A 21,933-nucleotide genomic window follows, 5' to 3' on the forward strand; every position below is an offset into this window, starting at 1 on the left:
GAAGTCAGCCCTGCCAACAAACGTGAGTGAATCCACACACATCTAGCCCCTATGTGTCATATTATAGTGATTCAAAGAGTGTTCATGGAGTGCCTACTCTGTTATGAACATCTATCATTACTGGGCACCTTTTAAAAAAAAATACTTTAGGGCAGCCCGGGTGGCTCAGTGGTTTGGCACCTGCCTTTGGCCCAGAGTGTGATCCTGGAGACCCTGGATCGAGTCCCACGTCGGGCTCCCTGCATGGAGCCTGCTTATCCCTCTGCCTGTGTCTCTGCCTCTCTCTGTGTGTCTCTCTCATGAATAAATAAATAAAATCTTTATTAAAAATATTTATTTTAAAAAAATTTATTTATTCATGAGAGACACAGAGAGAGAGGCAGAGACAGAGGCAGAGGGAGAAGCAGGCTCCCTATGGGAAGCCCAACACAGGACTCAATCCCAGGATCATGACCTGAGCCAAAGGTCAGGCAGCCAAAGCCTTATGTGTCAGGCACTAAGGAATGTATTTTCCAAGAATCATCAGGGTTTTTTTAATAGTTTTTTTTATTTATTTAAGTAATCTCTACATTCCATATGGGACTCAAACTCACAACCCCAAGATCAAGAGTTACACACCCTTCTGACTGAGCCAGCCAGGAGCCCCTGAATTATCTTATTTCTATTTATTTTATCCATAGGGAAACTGATACTTAAAGAGGTGAATGAGCCAAGGTGCCTTGGCTCACACAGCCAAGATCTGAGTGATACCAAAGTCTGATATAATCCTCTCCCCGGGGGTTATTCAGGGCCCAGTTCTGGGCAGGCACAGAGTTTGGCAGCAGTAGAGCAGACCTGCCCCACAGGTGGCAGTGTGATGCTCATTCCCATACCCCAAGACTCGCCCCAGGCACAGACACCGCTCCCCCCAACCTGGGAAGTTTCCTGCCATGAAAGCCAGCTCCTGGTTTCCAGCTCCAACTCCCTCCGAGGCAGTGGGACTGGTTAAGTACATCCTCACCAGTGTGGGGTCTCTGTGGAGCCAGGGGGGTGCCCAGGCCACCTTACCCCAAGGAACCAACCTTTTCCCAGAGCAGGCAGTGCCCAGAGAGGGGGAAGAGCTGGGGTTGTAGCAGAGGAGAGGGGAGGCCACGAGCTGGATCTTTCCCCTCTCGAGTGTGACCTTCTGCCTGTGCTGGGCACTGGGTGATACAGACCCTCTTTCAACCTGCAGGAGCTCAATATGAGTGTTAGTTGTTATTTTATCATTATTACCAGTGTCTTTGCCTGTTAATGGAGGTAAGAAAGCACCTGCTTACCAGGGCTGTTTAAAGGGATCGATGACATATGGTCCTTAGCACAGTGCCTGGTACAAAGTAAGCCCTCAGGAGATTAGAGCTGATTGCTGATTTCATTATTATTATTCCCACCACTGTGATCCAGTGAGATGATAAAAGTATAATTTAAGGCAGAGAACGTACAGTCACTTTAGGAGAAAGGACAGAATTCATAGACATGGAATGATGTGGGTGAGGGTGTCAGAAAGAGGATCAGCCTGCTGGACATCTGTAGATTTTGGTCAGGAGGGGGCAGGCGAGAGTCCATCTGGAGGAGTCAGTAGGACACCAAACTCCGAACAGAGGCAGCCATCCCTGCATTCGGCCAATCCAAGGGGACCAATCATCCCCATTTGTCCAGGATGGTCCCAGTCCTGAGACACCCCTCATTCTTGGACAGACAGGACAGTTGGTCCCCCTAGAGTATGCAACAGGCATACAGTAGGTACCTACTGTGACCAGCGCTGGACTCAGACCTGGCCATGGGCTTCATGTCCCCTGGCCGAGTGAGGCTGGAGCACACTGACGCCTTCCCCCATGTGACACACAATGGGATGTCCCTCCATGGATAATAATCACGTTCCCCTTTGTTGCTCAAAGCTCTGGTTCTTAGCTATAGCGATGAGGGAGTACGTCTTGCAGGGGTTCCCCTGGGAAGTGACTCATTTCTGAGAAATTAGAGAGTAAACTCTGGCCAGACTGACTTCTCAGCTCCTGGCATCTCGCAGTTCTCTTCCACTCCTGGGTCTTTGCACCGTCCTCTCCGCCAGGCACACCTTTCCTGCCTTGGGACTCAGCTCGATGCCACATCCTCCAAGAGCCCTCCCAAACTGCCAGGTACCTGGGCAGGTGCCAAGAGCGCCTTCTAGTGTCCCATTGCATTAATTTCCAGGAGCTGCTGGGACAAAGTACCCCAAGCTGGATGGTTTTACACAACAGAAAGTTTTTCATCACAGTTCTAATGACTCAGTGTCCAAAAGCAAGATGTCAGCAGGGTCATGCTTTCTCTGAAGGTTATAAAGGTGAATATGTCCCATGCTTTTCTCTTAGTTTGTAGTGTTTCCAACCAGCCATGCGGTTCCATGGCTTGTAGATCCCACCCTAAACTCCACCTCTATCTTCACGTGGACTTTTGTCTGTGTGTCTGTGACTCTTCTCCCTTCTTCTTCTTCTTTTTTTAAAGATTTTATTTATTTATGCATGAGAGACATAGAGAGGCAGAGACACAGGCAGAGGGAGAAGCAGGCTCCATGCAGGGAGCCCGACACAGGACTCGATCCTGAGTCTCCAGTATCAGGCCCTGGGCTGAAGGCGGCGCTAAACTGCTGAGCCATCGGGGCTGCCCCTCTTCTCCCTTCTAAGGACACCAGTCATATTGGATTAAAATCCATTCTATTCCAACATGACCTCACCCTACATTGATTACCTCTAGAAAGATCCTATTTCCATTCATAGGTACTAGGGGTCAGGACTTCAACATACACTATTGGAGGGCACAGTTCAAACCATAACACATGCCTTTGTACTTGTCAGGGAATATTTGCTGGATGAATGAAGGAGAGATTGCTTGGGGACATCTCTTCTTCCCTCTGCCCCCTCAGGGACTGACGACTGGTGTGGTAGGGCCCTGTCAGGCTTGGTCCCTATTGTAATCTCAACCCTAGGCCAGGGCTTGGCCCAAGAAGATACTCTGGAGAGGTGATTGAAGAATGTAAGGAGGAAATGCCCCCACCTTTGGACAGATGGCTGATGGCCAGTGCTCTGAAATGCTTTGGAACACCCTGGGGGAAGAGGCTGGGCTGGGTTGGGGTTTAGGAAGGATTAGCTGAGTAGCTGCCCTGGTCAGGCTGAGCTTCTTTTTCTTTCTTTCTTTCTTTCTTTCTTTCTTTCTTTCTTTCTTTCTTTCTTCCTTCCTTCCTTCCTTCCTTCCTTCCTTCCTTCCTTTCTTTCTTTCTTTCTTTCTTTCTTTCTTTCTTTCTTTCTTTCTCTATCTGTCTTTATTTAAGACTTTTTGTTTATTTGACAGAGAAAGAACATAAGCAGCGGGAGGGGCAGAGGGAGAGGGAGAAGCAGGCTCCCTGCTCAGCAGAGAGCCCGACTCAGGGCAAATTCCCAGGACCCAGCGATCATAACCTGAGCCAAAGGCAGATTCTTAATCGACTGAGCCACCCAGGTGCCCCTAAACTTACTTCTTCTAAGCAGGTGCAAGCAACTATCTACTTCATGGAATCTTCTAGAGTGGGCAAGCCTAACTATTGTGTTAGAAATTATTTTCCTTATTTCTCCTATAATGAAATTGGAGCATTATAGTGATAGTTATGAAATTATGTGAACAGGTAAAGTTACATTGGACATTTGATTTCCAGTCCCGTGAGCAAGGAGCTTGGAAGTCATCCTTCTATTTCACAAGCAGAACACTGAACAAACCAAAAAATCAACACCTCTTCTTCGATCCATTTGAGAAGTGAGGTCAAGGGGCAAACAGTTGCCCCCAAATTTAGGGAGACAAACCAGCAGAGGAGCTGTGACAGAAACTATATCTTGCAAAGCCCAGAGTATTTACTCTGGCCCCGTACAGAAAAAGTTCGCTGATGCTACTCTAGAAGAAGAGTGGATATAAAGATACAACTAATAGGTAGACAGAACTGGCAAGTGTGGCTGGGGAATAGCAATGAAAAGGGAGAGTGGCAGGACAGGACCTGGGACAGGTGGCCTCACATCTGATTTAACAGCGCCTTCTACTACATGATAAAGACTTTGGATTCTATTCCTAGCACAAAGATTTAGGAAGAGAAAAGCAGCCTTGGGAATCCAGGAGCTGACCTGGCACCTACAGATAGGACTTGTGTTGTGTTGAACATGAACAACTGCACAGAACATCATTATCTGACAAGGCCACACTGTGACCATAACAAATCCACACATGGAGAAAACACTCTGTAATCACGTCTGAACACAGATGAACATGAACATTGTCGAAGCCACAGGAAACCCAGCGCCCCCCTCTCCTGGCACACATGGGTGGCTGCTCCTCCACTAGTTATAGCCAGCCTCACTCAAGCCTACTCCCTATCCATAAGATTACTGTGGGGGCACCTGGGTGGCTCAGTCCATTTAGCGTCCAACTCTTGATTTGGGTCAGGACATGATCTCAGGGTCCTGAGATCAAGCCCTGCCTTTGGGTTCTGCGCTCAGAGGGGAGTCTGCTTGTCCCTCTCCTGCAGCGCCTACCCCCACTATCGAGTGTGTGCATGCTCTCCCTCGCATAAATTAATAAATAAAATCTTTAAAAAAAAAAAAGATTGGGGCACCAGGGTGGCTCAGTGGTTGAGCGTCTGCCTTTGGCTCAGGTCGTTATCCCAGGGTCCTGGGATCAAGTCCCGTATCAGCCCCCCCCCCCCAGGGAGCCTGCTTCTTCCTCTGCCTGGGTCTCTGCCTCTCTCTCTCTGTGTCTCATGAATAAATGAATAAAATCTTAAAAACAAACAAAGAAACAAGGGATGCCTGGGTGGCTCTATGGTTTGGCGCCTGCCTTTGGCCCAGGGCCTGATCCTGGCGTTGCGGGATCGAGTCTCGTGTCGGGTTCCCCTCAAGGAGCCTGCTTCTCCCTCTGCCTGTGTCTCAGCCTCTCTCTCCTCTCTCTCTCTCTCTCTCTCTCTCTCTCTGTGTGTGTGTGTGTGTGTGTCTCTCATGAAGAAATAAATTAAAACTTAAAAAAAAATCTTAAAAAAAAAAAAAAGAAAACTAACAAGTCCTAAGTAGTCAAGCTTCCAGGGGATGGGGGCAGAGTCCCAGGGAGGCTGGGGACACCATTACCTGGGGATCCTGGGGTGGCTAGTTCAAAACCAAGCATCCTCTTTCTCTCTCACTCCCCCCAGGGCAGAGGTGGGGTTTTCTCCACACGCTACCCCTAGGGTGTTCATTCTCTCTATCTTTATCTCTTGATCTCTCCATCTCTGGCTCAGAGATGGAGAGATCCATCCACATCCTCAGGTCAGAGAGGTCCAGTTCAGCTCGTTCTTCCCTCTCCTGTAACCCTGCTTGCTCAATCAGTTACCAAACTTTCCAGACTTTCCTAAGAGATTGATAAGGAATAAGCGCCTTAGTGGGCTTTTCTTGAGTGCTTGCCCCACAGAGGAGCCACCATTTAGAACCAGTTTTTTTTTGAATCACAGTCCCAGTGCATCTGGTAGCCTCCTTTGCCTCTCAGCTTACTGTTTTGACAAAGTCGGACCTACAGAAGAGGTGAAAGAACTGTGCAGTGGCCACATGTCTGCCTAGCACCCAGATTCAGCTCTCCCTCACGTTGCACCATTTGCCAACGCCTCTCTCTGCCCTGCCCTTGTATGTGAATGTCTTTGCTGAATCTTTTGAAAGCAAGTTGCAGACATCCTGACCCTTCACTCCTAAATACTTCACGTGCCTCCGAAGAATGGCATCCCCCCACATAAACACCCCTCATGACCCCCAAGGAAATTGGCCAGTGATTCAATCATGCCATCTCATGTATCGATTTCTCCAGCTGTGCCACAAACGTCTTTTGGGAACTTTCCCTGTTCTTGTCACCAATCCAGGATCCAGTTAAGGGTCACATGTTGCATTTGCTTTCTGAGTCTCTTTGACAGCCCCATCCTCCCCAGGGCCCCCAAACCCTCACCTCTTTTTCTGTGTTCTGACCCCCCTGGAGAAGAGAGGGAAGGAAGGAAGGCTGGAAGGAAAAGTCTCAGACTGCAGTGCAATTCTCAGAAAATTTCAGCAAAACCAATGGGAGTCCTTGGGAGTGCCCTGTCTTTCATACACTGGCTAGAGGGGCCAGGGAAGCTCATTGAATCACCACCTTAGTGTTAAAGACCTGGGATGGATTTCTCAGCACAACTGTCTTCTCAATCAGGCTCCTGCCACTCAGAGAGACACATTATTGTGGCCACCACAAGGGTACTGCCTTAAAAAAAAAAAAAAAGTGGCGATTTTTATTTTATTTTACTTTATTTTTATTTTTTTAAGTTTATTTATTTATTATTCTTTTTCCTTTTTAAAGATTTTATTTATTTATTCATGAGAGACACAGAGAGAGAGAGAGAGAGACAGAGACACAGGCAGAGGGAGAAGCAGGCTCCATGCAGGGAGCCCGATACAGGACTCAACCCAGGGACTCCAGGATCACACCCTGGGCCGAAGGCAGGCCCTAAACCGCTGAGCCACCCAGGCGTCCCATTTTTTAAGTCATCTCTATACACAAAGTGGAGTTCAAACTTATGACCCAGAAATCAAGAGTCGCACGCCCCACTCACTGAGCCAGCCAGGCACCCCTAAATCTTGGTGATTTTTTTAAAAGATTTTTATTTATTTATTCATGAGAGACACACAGAGAGAGAGGCACAGACACAGGCAGAGGGAGAAGCAGGCTCTATCTGGGGAGCCTGACGTGGACTCGATCCCCGGTATCCAGGATCACACCCTGGGCTGAAGGCGGCACTAAACCGCTGAGCCACCTGGGCTGCCCAACCTTGGTGATTTTTTTTTTTAAGATTTTATTTATTTATTCATGAGAGACAGACAGAGAGAGAGAGAGAGAGAGAGAGAGAGAGAGAGAGAGAGAGAGGCAGGGGAGAAGCAGGCTCCATGCAAGGAGCCCAACATGGGACCCGATCCCGGGTCTCCAGGATCACATCTTGGACCGAAGGCCGTGCCAAACCGTTGAGCCACCGGGGCTCCCCAACCTTGGTGATTTTTAAAAACCATTTTGAGATAGAATTATACGCACATACCATATAATTGAACCATTTCAAGTGTACTGTTCACTGGATTTTAGTATGACCACACCACAATCTAACTTTTTTTTAAGATTTTATTTATTTATTTGACGGAGAGAGGAGCAAGCAAGCACAAGCAGGGGAGCAGCAGGCAATAGGAGAGGGAGAAGCAGGCTCCCCTTGAGCAGGAAGCCCGGCATGAGACTTGATCCCGGAACCCCAGGATCATGACCTGAGCTGAAGGCAGATGCTTAACTGACTGAGCCACCCAGGTACCCCCCACCACAGTCTAACTTTAGAACATTTTCATTATGCCAAAAAAAAATATCCAGTAACTCTGTCTCTAGAGCTTTGCCTGTTTCATATAAATGGAATCATGTAATGCTTGGCCTCATGTGATTGGCTTCCTTTTTTTTTAATTTTTATTTATTTATGATAGTCAGAGAGAGAGAGAGAGAGAGAGAGAGAGAGAGGCAGAGACATAGGCAGAGGGAGAAGCAGGCTCCATGCACCGGGAGCCCGACATAGGTTTCGATCCCGCATCTCCAGGATCGCGCCCTGGGCTAAAGGCAGGAGCTAAACCGCTGCACCACCCAGGGATCCCTGGTTGGCTTCTTTTAGCAAAATGTTGTCAGGGTGGTTCATCCATGTTACGGCAGGTGTTAGAAACTCATTCCCTTTTATTGCCAAATGACATTCCATCACATGGATTTACCACATTTTCTTGGTCAATTGATGTCATCAACTAACAAGGCTTTAGGTTGCTTCCACTTTAGGCTATTATGAATAATGCTGTGGGATCCCTGGGTGGCTCAGTGGTTTAGAGCCTGCCTTCGGCTCAGGGTGTGACCCTGGAGTCCCTGGGTCGAGTCCTGTATCGGGCTCCCTGCATGGAGCCTGCTTCTCCCTCTGCCTGTGTCTCTGCCTCTCTGTGTGTCTCTCATGAATAAATAAATAAAATCTTAAAAAATAATAATGCTCCTGTAAATGCATGTACAACTCTTTGTATGGACACATGTTTTTCTTTCTCTGGGGTACATACCTAGGAGGGGAGTTGCTGAGTCATATATTACATGTTTAACATTTGGAAGACGTGCCAGACTGTTGCAGAATAGTTGTGCCATTTTACCTTCCCAGAAGCAATGTCCCAGGATTCCAGTTTCTCAACATCCCTGAAGCATCTTTAAATGTTTGTAATTCTCTGATTTTTGTATTTGTTTTGTTTGTTTTTTCCTGGTGCCCAAGTGTATTTAGTGTACCCTCTGGCAGTTGGGCCAAAGAAAGAGAAAGATGGCATTTGGGGGAGGGGTGGCAATGCAATTTATTTTTGGCATTTTGATCTTAAATGCAGCCACTTTGCTGAACTTTTTTGCTAGTTTTACTAGTTTGTGTATTTGTTTGAATTATTGTGTGTAGTTAACTGCCCCTCCCACCCACTCAGGCTTTCTCCCCCTACCCAAATTAATAAAATCTTTAAAAAAAAATAAAACTAAAGGGAATTTGTTTTGCCATGTAAGTTTCTAGTTGATAAACTTTATATATCCTTGAAGCACTTGTAATTATCCCTGGTATTTCTTGTAGCCATCCGAAATGCACTTGTTGCCATTTGCCCAAAGACTAAGGATGTTGAGCATCTTTTCATATGCCTGTCAGCCATTTATATATCTCCTTTGGAGAAATTCAGATTTATGATTCACAAATATTTACTCCCATACTTTAGTCTTTTTTTAAGCATTTATTCATTTACTTGAGAGAGAGAGCAAGTGCAAGTGAGAGAGAGAGAGCACAAGTGGAGCCAGGGTCAGAAAGGGACAGAGGAAGAGGGAGAAGCAGATTCCCCATTGAGCAGGGAGCCCTACACGGGACTCGATCCCAGGACCCCAGGATCATGACCTGAGCCCAAGGCAGAGGCTTATCTGGCTGAGCCTCCCAGGCACCCCCCTCCTTTTATCTTTTCATTTTCATGGCAGTATCCTTTGAGGCACAAAAGTTTTTGATGTTGGTGAAGTCTGCTGTATCTGCTTTTTCCTTTTGTTGCTTATGCCTTTGGTGTTGTATCTAAGAAATTGTCTTCTAATTCAAGATCACAAAGATATACTCCTGTTTTCTTCTGGGAATTTTATAGTTTTAGCTCTTGTATTTAGGTCCATGATCCACTTTGAGTGAGTTTTGTATATGGTATGAGGTAGGGGTCCAAAATCATTCTTCTGCCTGTGGATATCTTTTTTTTTTTTTTTAAGATTTTATTTATTTATTCATGAGAAAGAGAAAGAGAGAGAGAGACGCAGAGACATAGGCAGAGGGACCATTCAGGGACCCCGATGCAGGATTCGATCCTGGGACTCCAGGATCATGCCCTGAGCTGAAGGCAGGCACTAAACTGCTGAGCCACCCAGGGATCCCCTTTCCTTGGTTCCTATTGCTTTTCAGTAACCTTTGAAATTTTTTCAGTACGTCCTCCAACGTTTTTGTTTCTTTTCAAAGCATTCACTTTTTAAGTGTGTCTTTTAAGTTTCTTTTAATTTATTATGCCCTGGACCTTTATCCCCATGTGCTTTATTTATTGAAGAAACTGTCATTTGTGTACCACCTCTTCATGGTGTCATTTAACATGTTCTTTGGTCCCTTGTGTTTTAGTAATCCAGTGGCATGATCTGATTTAGATTTAATTTTAGCACAGGAATAATTTGCAAGAGGTATGTGTGTACGTGTGTGTGTTAGTGTGTGTTTCCAGAGTCAGAACATACTGTAGAGTTGACTCTCCCTGTGATGTTAGGGGCCATCCATGATCTTCACCTGAATCTTTTTTTTTTCATTAGAAGTAATTTACATATTGAAAGGGTCACTCTGGTTGCTGGGGGTTAGGAGGTTGTAGGTATGAAAGATAATCATGCAAGAAAGCGCTTGTCGCCATGCCTGGCACACAGTGACCACTCAATAAATATTAGCTGTTGTTGTTGTTGTTGTTGTTGTTGTTGTTGTTAGAGCTGTTTGTGGGGACCCAGAAGTCATTTTTTGGCCAGAGTGATCTCCACATTCTCCTCAGCCCCTGGAGGAGAAGCCGCCGGTGTCCCAAGGCTCTGGGAGGCATGTTCAGGAATGTGGCAGCCATCTCTTTGCACCTGATTGGGCCCCTCCAGAGAAAGAAGGCTGGAACTTCTCTCACTCGGTGCTTGCACCAGACTGTAAGTGCTCTAGCCCCATGTGCTTTGCTGCCTAAACACAGGGTCTCTGTGATCTGGCATGGTCCTGGCTTCAAAACTGTGCATGAGCCTCCTCTTTCAGGAAGGCTTCCCTGACTGTAGCCTAGATGAGAACCCTTCCTTGAGCTTGCCTCTAATGTAGAACTTGTAGCTCTGCATTTGAATGGTCTGCAGAGCGCTACTGCCTCCCCATCATCCTGTAAGCCTACCCCAGTGTTTGATACACAGTAGGTGCTCAATAGATGTTGTCTGAGGAATACATTATACACAAGTCCAAGAACAGGCACTGTTTCTTCATTTATGCGATTACTGTGTGACATACTTAAAGGTCACTCGTTTGAGTTCCCCAAGTTTTGTGGCTCCCCCATTATTTTTACCTCCCTCCTATACTCATTCACCTCCATTCATCTCTTTTGTTGTCTCTTTTTTAAATTTTTTTTTTATTTATTTATGATAGTCACAGAGAGAAAGAGAGAGAGAGAGACAGAGACATAGGCAGAGGGAGAAGCAGGCTCCATGCACCGGGAGCCCGACATGGGACTCAATCCTGGGTCTCCAGGATTGTGCCCTGGGCCAAAGGCAGGCGCCAAACCGCTACGCCAGCCAGGGATCCCTTGTTGTCTCTTTCTATATGCCTCTGTACCCCCTACTCCTTTTTTTTGTACCCCCTACTCCTTACTGCATCCCAACCTTCTCAAACTTCCCTCACTCCAATTTGTGTCTCCCACTTTCACCCCCAACTCATTGCACTGTACATTTTTTCAAGAGTTTATTTTTAAGTAATCTCTGCACCCAATGTGGGACTCAAACTCACAACCCCAAGATCAAATGTCACATGCTCTACTGATTGCGCCAGCCAAGCACGCCTCTATTTTTTAAAAATATGATGCATCCCCAATTCAAAAGTAATTCCTATAGCATTGAAACCATGATGCCATCAATGTAAGATGCATGAACTAGTAAGGGGCGGGGGGAATGTCAACTAACCTCCTGCTATAGATTCTGAGATACATCTGAATTCGGAGAATGTGCAAGGTGAAAAAAAATGCACCCGTCAGAATCAGTCAAATATGGTGTGATCTCCATACAAAAAATTTGGAAGCATGGAATAGCACACACATGGGGCACCTGGTTGTATGCTCAGTTGGAAGAGCATACAACTTTTGATCTCAGGGTTATGAGTTCGAGCTCCACATTGGGTGTAGACATCATTTAAATACATAGACTTAAAAAAGAAAAAGGCACACACATTAAATTAAATCACCTATAATTCCACAATAGAAAACGTATTACCAAAATCCATCTCTCATTTTCAAATAAAATTTTCCATCATGATCTCAAGCAGAGAGAACCTTTGTTAATATTTTGATAGATTTCCCTTCCAAACTTTTTTGTCTGCTCACGTATAGTCATAGAAAAATGTACGATGTATACACAAGTATATGTTAGGGTGCATTTTTTACAAAACATAATTATACTGTACATACTACTTTGTAGCCCGTTTTATTGATGTCGGCATATCACAATGATAAAAATTCTTCTAACAGGTGATTTTGGCTGGTTCAGTCAGTAGACCATGAGACTCTTGGTCTCAGGGTGCTAAGCTGGAGCCCCATGTGGGGTGTAAAATTTACTTTTAAAAAGCTATTTTTTAAAGGGGGGGGTAGGGATTTCTCTCATCTACAAAATGGGCCCAGCCAGATTGTTCCGAGTTTAGAGAGATTCCTACTTGGCGCAGCTGTTTAGCGCTGCCTTTGGCCCAGGGCGTGATCCTGGAGACCTGGGATCGAATCCCACATCGGGCTCCCTGCATGGAGCCTGCTTCTCCCTCCTCCTGTGTCTCTGCCCCCCCCTCTCTGTCTCTCATGAATAAATAAATAAAATTTAAAAAAAAAAAAAAAGATTGTTCTGAGTTTAGCAAGAGCGCCCTAAGGGCAATCTGCTGCCACCACGTTCTCCACGGTGCCTCGGCTCTCTGCCTCCTCAGCGCGGCTGAATCTGGTCTGAGTCTCAGGGCTCGCGGAGCCCGGGCTGGCGGGCGGAGCAGGTGCAGCACAGGAAAGGGGCGCGGCCCGGGGGCGAGGCGGCCTGAAGCCCCTCCCGCGCTCTAAGAGTGCAGGTCGGCGTCTGTCGCTCAGCGGCTGTGGCCTCAGAAGAGTTGCGTCTCCACCGCTCTGACCTGCTGCTTGCTCTTTCTCCAGCTCACCATGGCCACGCGGCTGCAGGCTCGCAGGCTGGACGGGATTGACCACAACCCCTGGTGAGCTCCGCGGGCCGGGAGGCGTGTGGGTGCCCCCTTGGGCGTGCGGGCGGGACGGGGCTGGAGGTGCCTGGGTTTGCTGTCGCCCGGCGCGTCCCGGGGCTGCCACCGTGCCGGGACTGCGAGGTTTGCAGCCACAGCCCCAGAATGGTGAGAGCAGAAGCAGCGGGCCTGGGCTGGAATCTCAGCGTCGCCCCGCTTGGCTGTGGCGCGGGGGGGCCAGTGACGCACCCGCTCTGAGCCTGGGCCACAGCTGCAAAATGAAGATACTTACATCTGCTTTGAAGGGCCTTGGGAGGATAGGGCGAAAGGCTGTATGAAAGCAGTGGCCATTACCTAGGCCCCAGGCTTTGGGCTTTCCAGGGATTACTTTATTTCACACTTAGTAAGTAATATAAGGTAAAATACAGGCAGCCCTGCACTGGACTTTTGCTGAGGTTAATTTCTTTTCTTTGTTTCTTGTTCTAAATATGAAAGAAGTGTGTGTCCATTGTTACTACTAATACAATGGATGCAGTGGGAAGGTGTGTAAGAAAAATGTGTAGATTTTTCCTAATCCCTCCCCACAACCTTTGGCCACCAGCATAGAGGTTCAGACTTATGACCAGGAGATCAACAAGAGACCAAGAGCAGCTTGCTCCACCCACCCAGCTATCCAGTCACCCCCACATCCCTGTACTTTCAAAAAAAAAGTTGCTAGCTCTTGTTTTTACAAAACACGGAGCTGTTTTTCTGTTGTTTCTTTTACTTTTTTTTTTTTTTAAGACAGAGCAGGTGTGCTTGTGAGGGAGGGGTGGGAAATGGGGGAAAGATGGGCAGTGAGAAGGGAGGGAAAGAATCTTAAACAGGGGCAACCCGGGTGGCTCAGCGGTTTAGCGCTGCCTTCAGCCCAGGGCAGGATCCTGGAGACCTGGGATCGAGTCCCACGTTGGGCTCCTTGCATGGAGCCTGCTTCTGCCTCTGCCTGTGTCTCTGCCCCCCACCCCTCTGTGTGTGTGTGTGTGTGTCTCTCATGAATAAATAAATAAAATCTTAAAAAAAAAAAAAAGGAATCTTAAACAGGCTCCATGCTCAGCACCCAGCACAGTGCAAGGCTCAATTTCACAATCCTGAGACTAGGTCCTGAGCCGAAACCAAGAGTTGAATGCTCAACAGACTGAGCCACCCAGGCTCCTCCCTCCACCCCCCATTTTTTTTTCTTTCAAACTCCTCTCATGTACAGCACATTGTGTTTTGCAAAGATCTTCCACCTGGTGCTCCATGGTGTTTGGGACAGAGGAGCCAGTCCCCAAACCCCTATAGTGTCCGACCGCCTTCTTGCTTGTACCACCTTCTGTCCTATGTGTGAGAGGGACTGGGCAGCATCGTAGGCTTTGGCAGATAAGGTAGAGTCCAACTCGGAGGGAGGAAATGACAAGAAGGCAGGCTGGGAGAGGCAGCAAGACTCTTGAGCCCACCACCCCATTTTACAGAAGGGAAGATTGAGACCAGAAGAGGCCAAGTCTCCTGCGAAGGCAGGGCAGAGCAGAAACAGGCCTGGGGAGAATGTACAGGACATCTATCCTCTCAGGCCTCTCTGTTTCCCTGAAGAGGTAGTCACCAGCTGGAGCCAGAAGAAAGGTTGTTGGGGGGCCAGAAATGGCAAGTGGGAGGGCTGGTGGGGGCCCCAGTCTGTCCAGGCTAATGGTCTAGAATCAAAGGCTTACTGGGCAATGCACTGACTGGGAGTCCTTGGGTAGATCATTGCCAACCTCAGTTTCTCCATCCCCATTGTGACTCAGGAATAGGACATGCCTCGTATGTATTGGAAGTTTATTGAGCACAATTTCAAACTGTGGTTAGTGAAATATCCACTTAGGAAGTCTCAACAAATATTTTTATTTTTTTTTTATTTTTATTTTTTTATTTATTTATGATAGTCACACAGGGAGAGAGAGAGAGGCAGAGACACAGGCAGAGGGAGAAGCAGGCTCCATGCACCGGGAGCCCGACGTGGGATTCAATCCCGGGTTTCCAGGATCGCGCCCTGGGCCAAAGGCAGGCACCAAACCACTGCGCCACCCAGGGATCCCCTCAACAAATATTTTTAAAGAATGGAGCAGGATGGGGCACCTGGGGAGCTCAGTTGGTGAAGCGTCTGGCTCCCAATCCCACCTCAGGTCTTGATCTCAGGGTGTGAATTCAAATCCCACATTGGGCTCCATGTGGGGCATGGAGCCTACTTAAAAAAAAAAAAAAGAATAGAGTAGGGTAGGGGCATCTGGTTGGCTCAGTCTGAAGAGCATGGGACTCTTGATCTTGGGGTCATGAGTTTGAGCCCCACACTGGGTATAGAGATTACTTAAATAAGTAAAACTTTAAAAGAGGGTGGGGGGCGCCTGAGTGGCTCAGTCAATTAGACGTCTGCCTTTGGTTCAGGTCATGATCTTAAGGTCCTGGGATCGAGCACCCCATTGGGTTCCCTGCTCACTGAAGAGTCAGCTTCTCCCTCTTCCTCTGCTCCTCCCCCCTGCTCATGCTGTCTCTTTCTCTCTCCCTCCCTCCCTCCCTCCCTCCCTTTTCCTCACCCCTCTGTCCCCCACAAATAATTTTTTATTTTTTTAAGATTTTGTTTATTTATTCATGGGATACACACAGAGAGAGGCAGAGACATAGGCTGAGGGAGAAGCAGGTTCCTCGCAGGGACCCTGATGTGGGACTCGATCCCGGACCCTGGGATCACGCCCTGAGCCAAAGGCAGACGCTCAACCGCTGAGCCACCCAGGCATCCCAATAATTTTTTTTTAATCTTAAAAAAAGAATAGGAAAAATAAAAAATAAAAAATAAAAAAAAGAATAGGATAGGATAGGAAATTCTGTCATAGATCATGCCAGAAGGATAACATTGATTCCGTGTTTGTGCTCTATGAGGTTTGTGATATGAAGATGATTTCCTATTGTGGATCATGGTTGGGAAGTTTGAAAACCCCTAGGCTGAGACACGGGATTGGCACAGTGCTTGGCCCAGGGAATCTCAAAGCAGGGACCAGCTTTGGCCCTCAAGCAGATCTCAGGCTGGGACAGATGCCAACTGTCTAGTTTTTCCTGGAATGAGCCTGGTGGACTGTTCATCCTGCCCTGGAAACAGGTGTAAGTCCAGGTCAGGGTGGGCTGGTATCAATTCTCCATTTGTTGCTCAGGGTGGAGTGCACCAAAATGGCCAGCGAGTATGATGCCGTAAACTTGGGCCAAGGCTTCCCTGACTTCCCACCCCCAGACTTCGCACTTCAAGCCTTTCAGCTGGCTCTCAGCAGTGACTTCATGCTCAACCAGTACACCAAGGCGTTTGTGAGTTTCCCAGCCTCACCTGGGCCCTGGAACACAGGCCTCAAGGAGGCCCCGGGGGAGGAAGGGTCAAGCCATTCTGAGCATCATGCCTACGTGGGTGTCAGGGTTTTTGGGCAAAGTCCTGAGAATTTAGTGTGGCTATAGTTCAGTATTCACTGAGTGTCTTCTCTGTTTCAGGCTCTGGGACAACTCATGGTCTGGGGAAAGATAGACAAAAAACTATGAGCTGGGAGCTCAGGGCCTAGGAGGAAAAGAAGGCAAAAAAACAAAAAACAAAACAAGGCAGTTGATATGCTGTAATAGGGGAGGATGGAATGCTGTGGAAGCAGGAAGAAGGGAATGAAATCTGGGGAGACCAGAGAAGGCTTCCTGGAGCAGGTGACACCTAAGCTGAGTCCTGAAAGACAAGCTGCTGACTGATCTGACTCTAATCCAAACTCTTTTATAAAGGTCACAGGGTAAATATTTGCCAGTCCTTGGTTTAGTAAAGCAGCAAATGGTTCTTAAACTTTGATATGCCTCAGAATTACCTGGGGGGAAATTCCCTCCAGTTCCACCATCCAGAGATAATTATGGCCAAGAGTTTGCTATTTGACTGAGCTCTTAGACTTTTAAACTTTTAACTTTTTATTTTATTTTAAAGATTTTATTTTTATTTATTCATGAGAGACAGAGAGAGAGAGAGAGAGGCAGAGACACAGGCAGAGGGAGAAGCAGGCTCCATGCAGGGAGCCCGATGTGGGACTTGATCCCAGGACTCCAGGATCACACCCTGGGCCAAAGGCAGGCACTAAACCGCTGAGCCATCCAGGGATTCCCAACTTTTAACTTTTTAAAGTGCTATTTGAACACACTCACACACGCATATATGTAACATATGAGATTTGGGTTTTTTAACACAATTGAACTCATGCTATAATGCTCTGTAACCTGATTATTTCACTAAACAGCATGTCATGGACTACTTTCCATGTTAGAATAGCCTCGTCCTTTTTAAGGGCCACCTAGTATTCCAATTGCATAGCTGTGTCATTGTTTCCTGAACCAGCCCTGCCCTAATGGCCCGATTTGGCTATCTCCCTATTAGAAGCAATGGCACAGTGAATATTTCTGGGTATATATTGTTGTACACACATGTAAGCGTTTCTCTCAGACAAGTCCCTAGAAGTAACTAGAGAGTCAGAGGGTGTAAGAATTTATTTTTTAAATTTTTTTAAATTTTTTTAAGATTTTATTTATTTATTCATGAGAGACACAGAGAGAGAGAGAGAGAGAGAGAGAGAGTCAGAGACACAGGCAGAGGGAGAAGCAGGCTCCATGCTGGGAGCCCGATGTGGGACTCGATCCTGGGTCTCCAGGATCACACCCTGAGCCAAAGGCGGCGCTAAACCGCTGAGCCACCCCAGCTGCCCAGGGTGTAAGAATTTAAACCTGTGATGGATGTTGTCAAACTGCCTTCCAAAAAGGTTTACTCACATCCCCACCAACACACTAGTCTCATATTCTTGCCAACCACGGGCATTATCAGTCTTTCATATTGATATTATATTCTTTTTTTTTATATTATATTCTTATAGCAATATTTCATTGTTACTTTTATTTGCTTTTTTTCAATTATTATCCTTTTCCTATGTGCATTGGGCATTGGTACTTTTTCTTTCAGGACCAGCTCCATTTTTTTAGTTAAGTCTATATCTTTGTCTTCTTGTTTTTGTATACCTTTTTCTCTTAGTTTTGTCTTTTAACTTTGCTCATAGTATATTTTGCTGTACAGGAATTTTTAATTTTTACATGGTCAAGTCCAGTTGAGTGAATTATTTAGTGAAGTTCTAGACCTTGAGGTTTCAGTCATTTGGTTCAACCTGAGTGTTTTACAAATGTCCTCTGCAAACAGGCATATGAATCCAGTCTTCCTCTCAATGGGGTGCTTCCATAATAAAATCCTATTCCTGCACCTTAACTGTGCATGAGCTTGAGCAAGTCACTTCTTGTCTCTGGGTCTCTGTTTTTCTACCTGCCAAATGGTGGGGATCAAATAATACAGGTACTGCAAGGCTGCTGGGATGAGCAGATGGTACACATGTGCTTCTTAAACTAAGAGGGAGGTGGTTAAATTGTGGAGTGGAGGCCTCCACCAAGGCCTGTACCCTGTCCGGTTCTCCACTGAATCCTAGCCCTGGATGTTGGGCCTGCACAGAACAGGCCTGATGGCCAGTGCTGGTGGAGGAGATGAAAGAACTCACCCTGTAGGAGTGAACTTTGCCTCAGCCCTGCTGCTAGAGAGTGCTAGAACTGCCTGGATGCAGCTGAGCGGGAGGGTGGGTACAAACTGAGCCAGGCAGGCGGCTGACCGGCTGACTGCTGCTGTCCTGGCAGGGTTACCCACCCCTGACAAAAATCCTGGCAAGTTTCTTTGGGAAGCTGCTGGGACAGGAGATAGACCCACTCAAGAACGTGTTGGTGACTGTGGGTGCCTACGGGGCCCTGTTCACAGCCTTCCAGGCCCTGGTGGATGAAGGAGACGAGGTGAGGGAGCAAGGCTTGGGCTGGGTAGGGATGAGGGGCAAGAGGCAATGCTGATACTAGCTAATCTGGTCCTTCTTGATGCTAGGTCATCATCATAGAGCCATTTTTTGACTGTTACGAACCCATGACGTTGATGGCAGGGGGTCACCCTGTGTTTGTGACCCTGAAGCCGGTAAGGATGCTGGTCGGGATGTTTGTAGGCAGAGGGGTCCAAGGAGTGTGTTGTGTTGGCCCCTGGGAGGTGGGAAAAAAGTAAGGAGGTAAAGGAGGCCAGTTTCTCCAGGGTGGGGAGGGATATCCAGACTCCCAGAGGAGAGAGGTTGGGGACAGATACCTATGAAGGAGGGCGAGATCCTTGGAGCTGAATGCCAGGTCTGTAATTAATTGCCATTCCCTCCCACCTCCTCTTACAGAGCCCCACCCAGGATGGGGAACTGGATTCCGCCAGCAACTGGCAGCTGGACCCCACAGAGCTGGCCAGCAAGTTTACTTCTCGTACCAAAGCCCTAATCCTCAACACACCCAACAATCCCGTGGGAAAGGTACCTGAGAGACCTCCTTCCAGGGACCCCTCCGGACTGGGTTCAAGTCCCTGCTGTGTTACTGATATGCTGCATTGGGCCTCAGTTTCTTCATCTGTGAAATAGGAGGGCAACTTGTAATGAGCTCTGAGGACCGAGGCTCCCCAAGGTCCTGGGGACAGGGGCAGGAATCCCCAGGGAGGGTGTGAAAGGTATAAGTGCTGGCTGGTGTAGCAGCCTGGGTGCCTCCCTGGCTCCCCCAAGACCCTGAGGTAACCTCACTTCTCAGACTGCCTTCTCATATGTAAATTGGTAATGTGACAGAAGTGATGCAGAAGAAACTCCAGTTATCCAACTGGGTGTCTTTCCTCTCACGTGACCACTGCACTTACAACACTCTGACCCTGGTGGTGGGACGTCCCACACCCAGTAATTCTGCAACACCAGCTGGGGTAATGTCAGATCCCATAGGTTAGGGCTCAGCCGCACAAGGCTGCCCACCCTTCAGATGCCAGTCCAGCTTGTCACCTGCGCTTCTGACCAATGGGCTATAAATTTGAGGTTCCCATCCCCCCTTGGGTTCTGTTACTTGGCCATAATGGCTCACAGAACTCAGAAAACACTTACTTAGGTTTATCAGTTTATTAAAGGAGATGAGAAACTATACAGATGAGAAAGGACACAACGTCAGAGGAAGAGATACACAGAGTGAGGTCTGAGAGGGTCCCAAGGAGCTATGGTGCATCACCCTCCCAGTATATGGATGTGTTCACCAATCTGGAAGCACCCCAAACACTGTACTATTGGTATTTGATGAAGGCTTCCTCTCATAGTCATGATCAATTATTATTTTTAAAGATCTTATTTATTTATTTGACAGAGAGAGAGCGCACAAGCAGGGGGAGGAGAAGAGGCAGAGGGAGAAGTAACCTCCCCAGTGAGCAGGGAGCCTGATGCAGGGCTCAATCCCAGGACCCTGGGATCACAGCCTGAGCTGAAGGCAGATGCTCAACCAACTGAGCCACCAGGTGCCCCACGATCAATTATTATTAACTCCATTTCCAGCCCTTCTGCTCTCTTTAGGATGAAGGTGGGGATGAAAATCCAAGCTTCTGATCATGGCTTAGGCATTCTGGTGACCAGCCCTGACCCTAGAGCCACCCAGGTGTCTACCCAGAGTCATCTCATTAGAACAAAACACATTTCTAGTGCTCTTATCACTTAGGAATTCAGTAAGAGTTTCAGGAGCCCTGTGTCAGGGTCAAAGACCAAATATTAGCCCAAGAGATGCTCCTTGCTCCTTGTCACCACAAGGGTTTTAGGAGCTCTGTGCCAGGAACTGGGTGCAGAGACCAATATATATATTTCGTATTATCTTGCAGCAGACCTCCCAGGGTCAGTGTTGCAAGGAATGATATCTGTTCATCTCTCTGAGAAGGCCTCTCTGTTTGGGGGTGGGCCCCACAGGTGTTCTCCAAGGCAGAGTTGGAGCTGGTGGCCAACCTGTGCCAGCAGCACGACGTGATATGCATCACCGATGAGGTCTACCAGTGGCTGGTCTACGATGGTTACCAGCACACCAGCATTGGTGAGCCACACCAGCCTGGGGGCCTCCATTCCCCTGGATATTTGTAGTAGGGCCTTGAGCGCAATCTGGGAGTCAGTGCAGGCCCCGTGATTGGATCTGGAGCCACACAGGTCGTGCGTGTGACCTGGGGCAGCAGCTTTACCTCTCTGAGAGCCGGAGAACACAATGGCACTGCTCCCAGGGTTCTCATGATGATGAGCCGAAATAAGCCCTGTAAATAGCTTAGCACAGAGCCCAGTCTAGAGGGTTAAGAGCCCTAGTGCCCACCGGGGCCCAGCTACTACCCCTCCCCTGCTCCTCATTTCCATCTCAGTCACTACTCTCTTTGGCCTTGGGCAGCCAGCCTCCCTGGCATGTGGGAACGCACCCTGACCATTGGCAGCGCTGGGAAGAGTTTTAGCGCCACTGGCTGGAAGGTGAGTAGATGAGGGTTGGGGTACCACCTCCCCCCACGATCCTGGGCAGGCAAGGCTGCACCAAGAATTAAGAAGAAGTATGGCCAGGTCCTGAAAGGCCTCACCCCCTCCCCGTGTTCCTGGTCCAGGTGGGCTGGGTCCTGGGCCCAGATAGCCTCGTGAAGCACCTGCGCACTGTGCACCAGAACTCTATCTATCACTGCCCCACGCAGGGCCAGGTGAGGAGAGGCAGGGTACCCCACTGTGGAGGGAGAGGCAATAACAGAGCCCCAGGGTCAGATCATCCCCCCCAACCTGTTCGTGCACCCTCTCCAACCCCCCCAGGCTGCAGTAGCCCAGAGCTTCCAACATGAGCAGCTGCACTATGGCCAACCCAGCAGCTACTTTGTGCAGTTCCCACAAGCCATGCAGCGCTGTCGGGACCACATGATACGAAGCCTGCAGTCTGTAGGCCTGAAGCCCGTGATCCCCCAGGGCAGCTACTTCTTCATCGCAGACATCTCAGACTTCAGTGAGCAGAACTGACCAGGCTGGGCCGGGGATGGGGTGGGGGCTGGAGGCTGCCCAGGGCTCAGCGTGGCTTCTGTCCCTAGAGAAGAAGATGCCCGACTTGCCTGGTGATGAGGATGAGCCTTACGACAGACGCTTCGTCAAGTGGATGATCAAGAACAAGGTGGGCCAGGCTCTGCCGGGGCCCCTGTGTGTTTTTTTACAGGCTGGGTACAAATCCAGCCCAGCGTCTGTCATCAGCCCTGGAACAGGGGTGCATCTCTGTCAAGGAATGGGGAGTCTGTCTGGAATTTGCCAAAAGCTGCTGGGGCAGGCTAGTAGGAATCCCTGCGCTCTCTGGTGTGGAGTTGATGCATTCAGCCTGAGCTCGTGCAGCTTTGAGCTCTGACCCTAAGGCTTATTCTTCTTGGCCTGTGCCCTGACCTGCCAGGTGGCACTCCCTGCTCGCAGCCTCCACCTCACCTCTGTTGTTGTTTTTTTTTCAAGATTTTATTTATTTATTCATGAGAGAGG

The 21,933-nt window shown here is 48.1% G+C and overlaps 1 protein-coding gene across 7 annotated transcripts in view; it reads left to right on the top strand.

Moving 5' to 3' along the window:
* Window positions 1-21,933, top strand: part of KYAT1 (kynurenine aminotransferase 1) — a 35,845-nt gene that overhangs the window by 12,848 nt on the left and 1,064 nt on the right. For 4 of the 7 annotated variants that reach the window (XM_055316714.1, XM_055316704.1, XM_055316732.1 and 1 more), the window contains exons 2-11: window positions 12,474-12,532; window positions 15,712-15,859; window positions 18,236-18,385; window positions 18,471-18,557; window positions 18,799-18,927; window positions 20,374-20,494; window positions 20,834-20,910; window positions 21,039-21,128; window positions 21,235-21,421; window positions 21,504-21,583. In XM_055316714.1, the coding sequence (XP_055172689.1) occupies window positions 12,480-12,532; window positions 15,712-15,859; window positions 18,236-18,385; window positions 18,471-18,557; window positions 18,799-18,927; window positions 20,374-20,494; window positions 20,834-20,910; window positions 21,039-21,128; window positions 21,235-21,421; window positions 21,504-21,583 (1,122 nt within the window). In that variant the 5' untranslated portion in view covers window positions 12,474-12,479. Of the gene's footprint in view, window positions 1-10,054; window positions 10,255-12,473; window positions 12,533-15,711; window positions 15,860-18,235; window positions 18,386-18,470; window positions 18,558-18,798; window positions 18,928-20,373; window positions 20,495-20,833; window positions 20,911-21,038; window positions 21,129-21,234; window positions 21,422-21,503; window positions 21,584-21,933 lie in introns of all 7 variants that reach the window. The other 3 variants (XM_055316695.1, XM_055316675.1, XM_055316684.1) reach the window with 1 other exon arrangement.

Source organism: Nyctereutes procyonoides, unplaced genomic scaffold, assembly GCF_905146905.1.
Source record: "Nyctereutes procyonoides isolate TBG_1078 unplaced genomic scaffold, NYPRO_anot_genome, whole genome shotgun sequence".
NCBI lineage: Eukaryota > Metazoa > Chordata > Mammalia > Carnivora > Canidae > Nyctereutes > Nyctereutes procyonoides.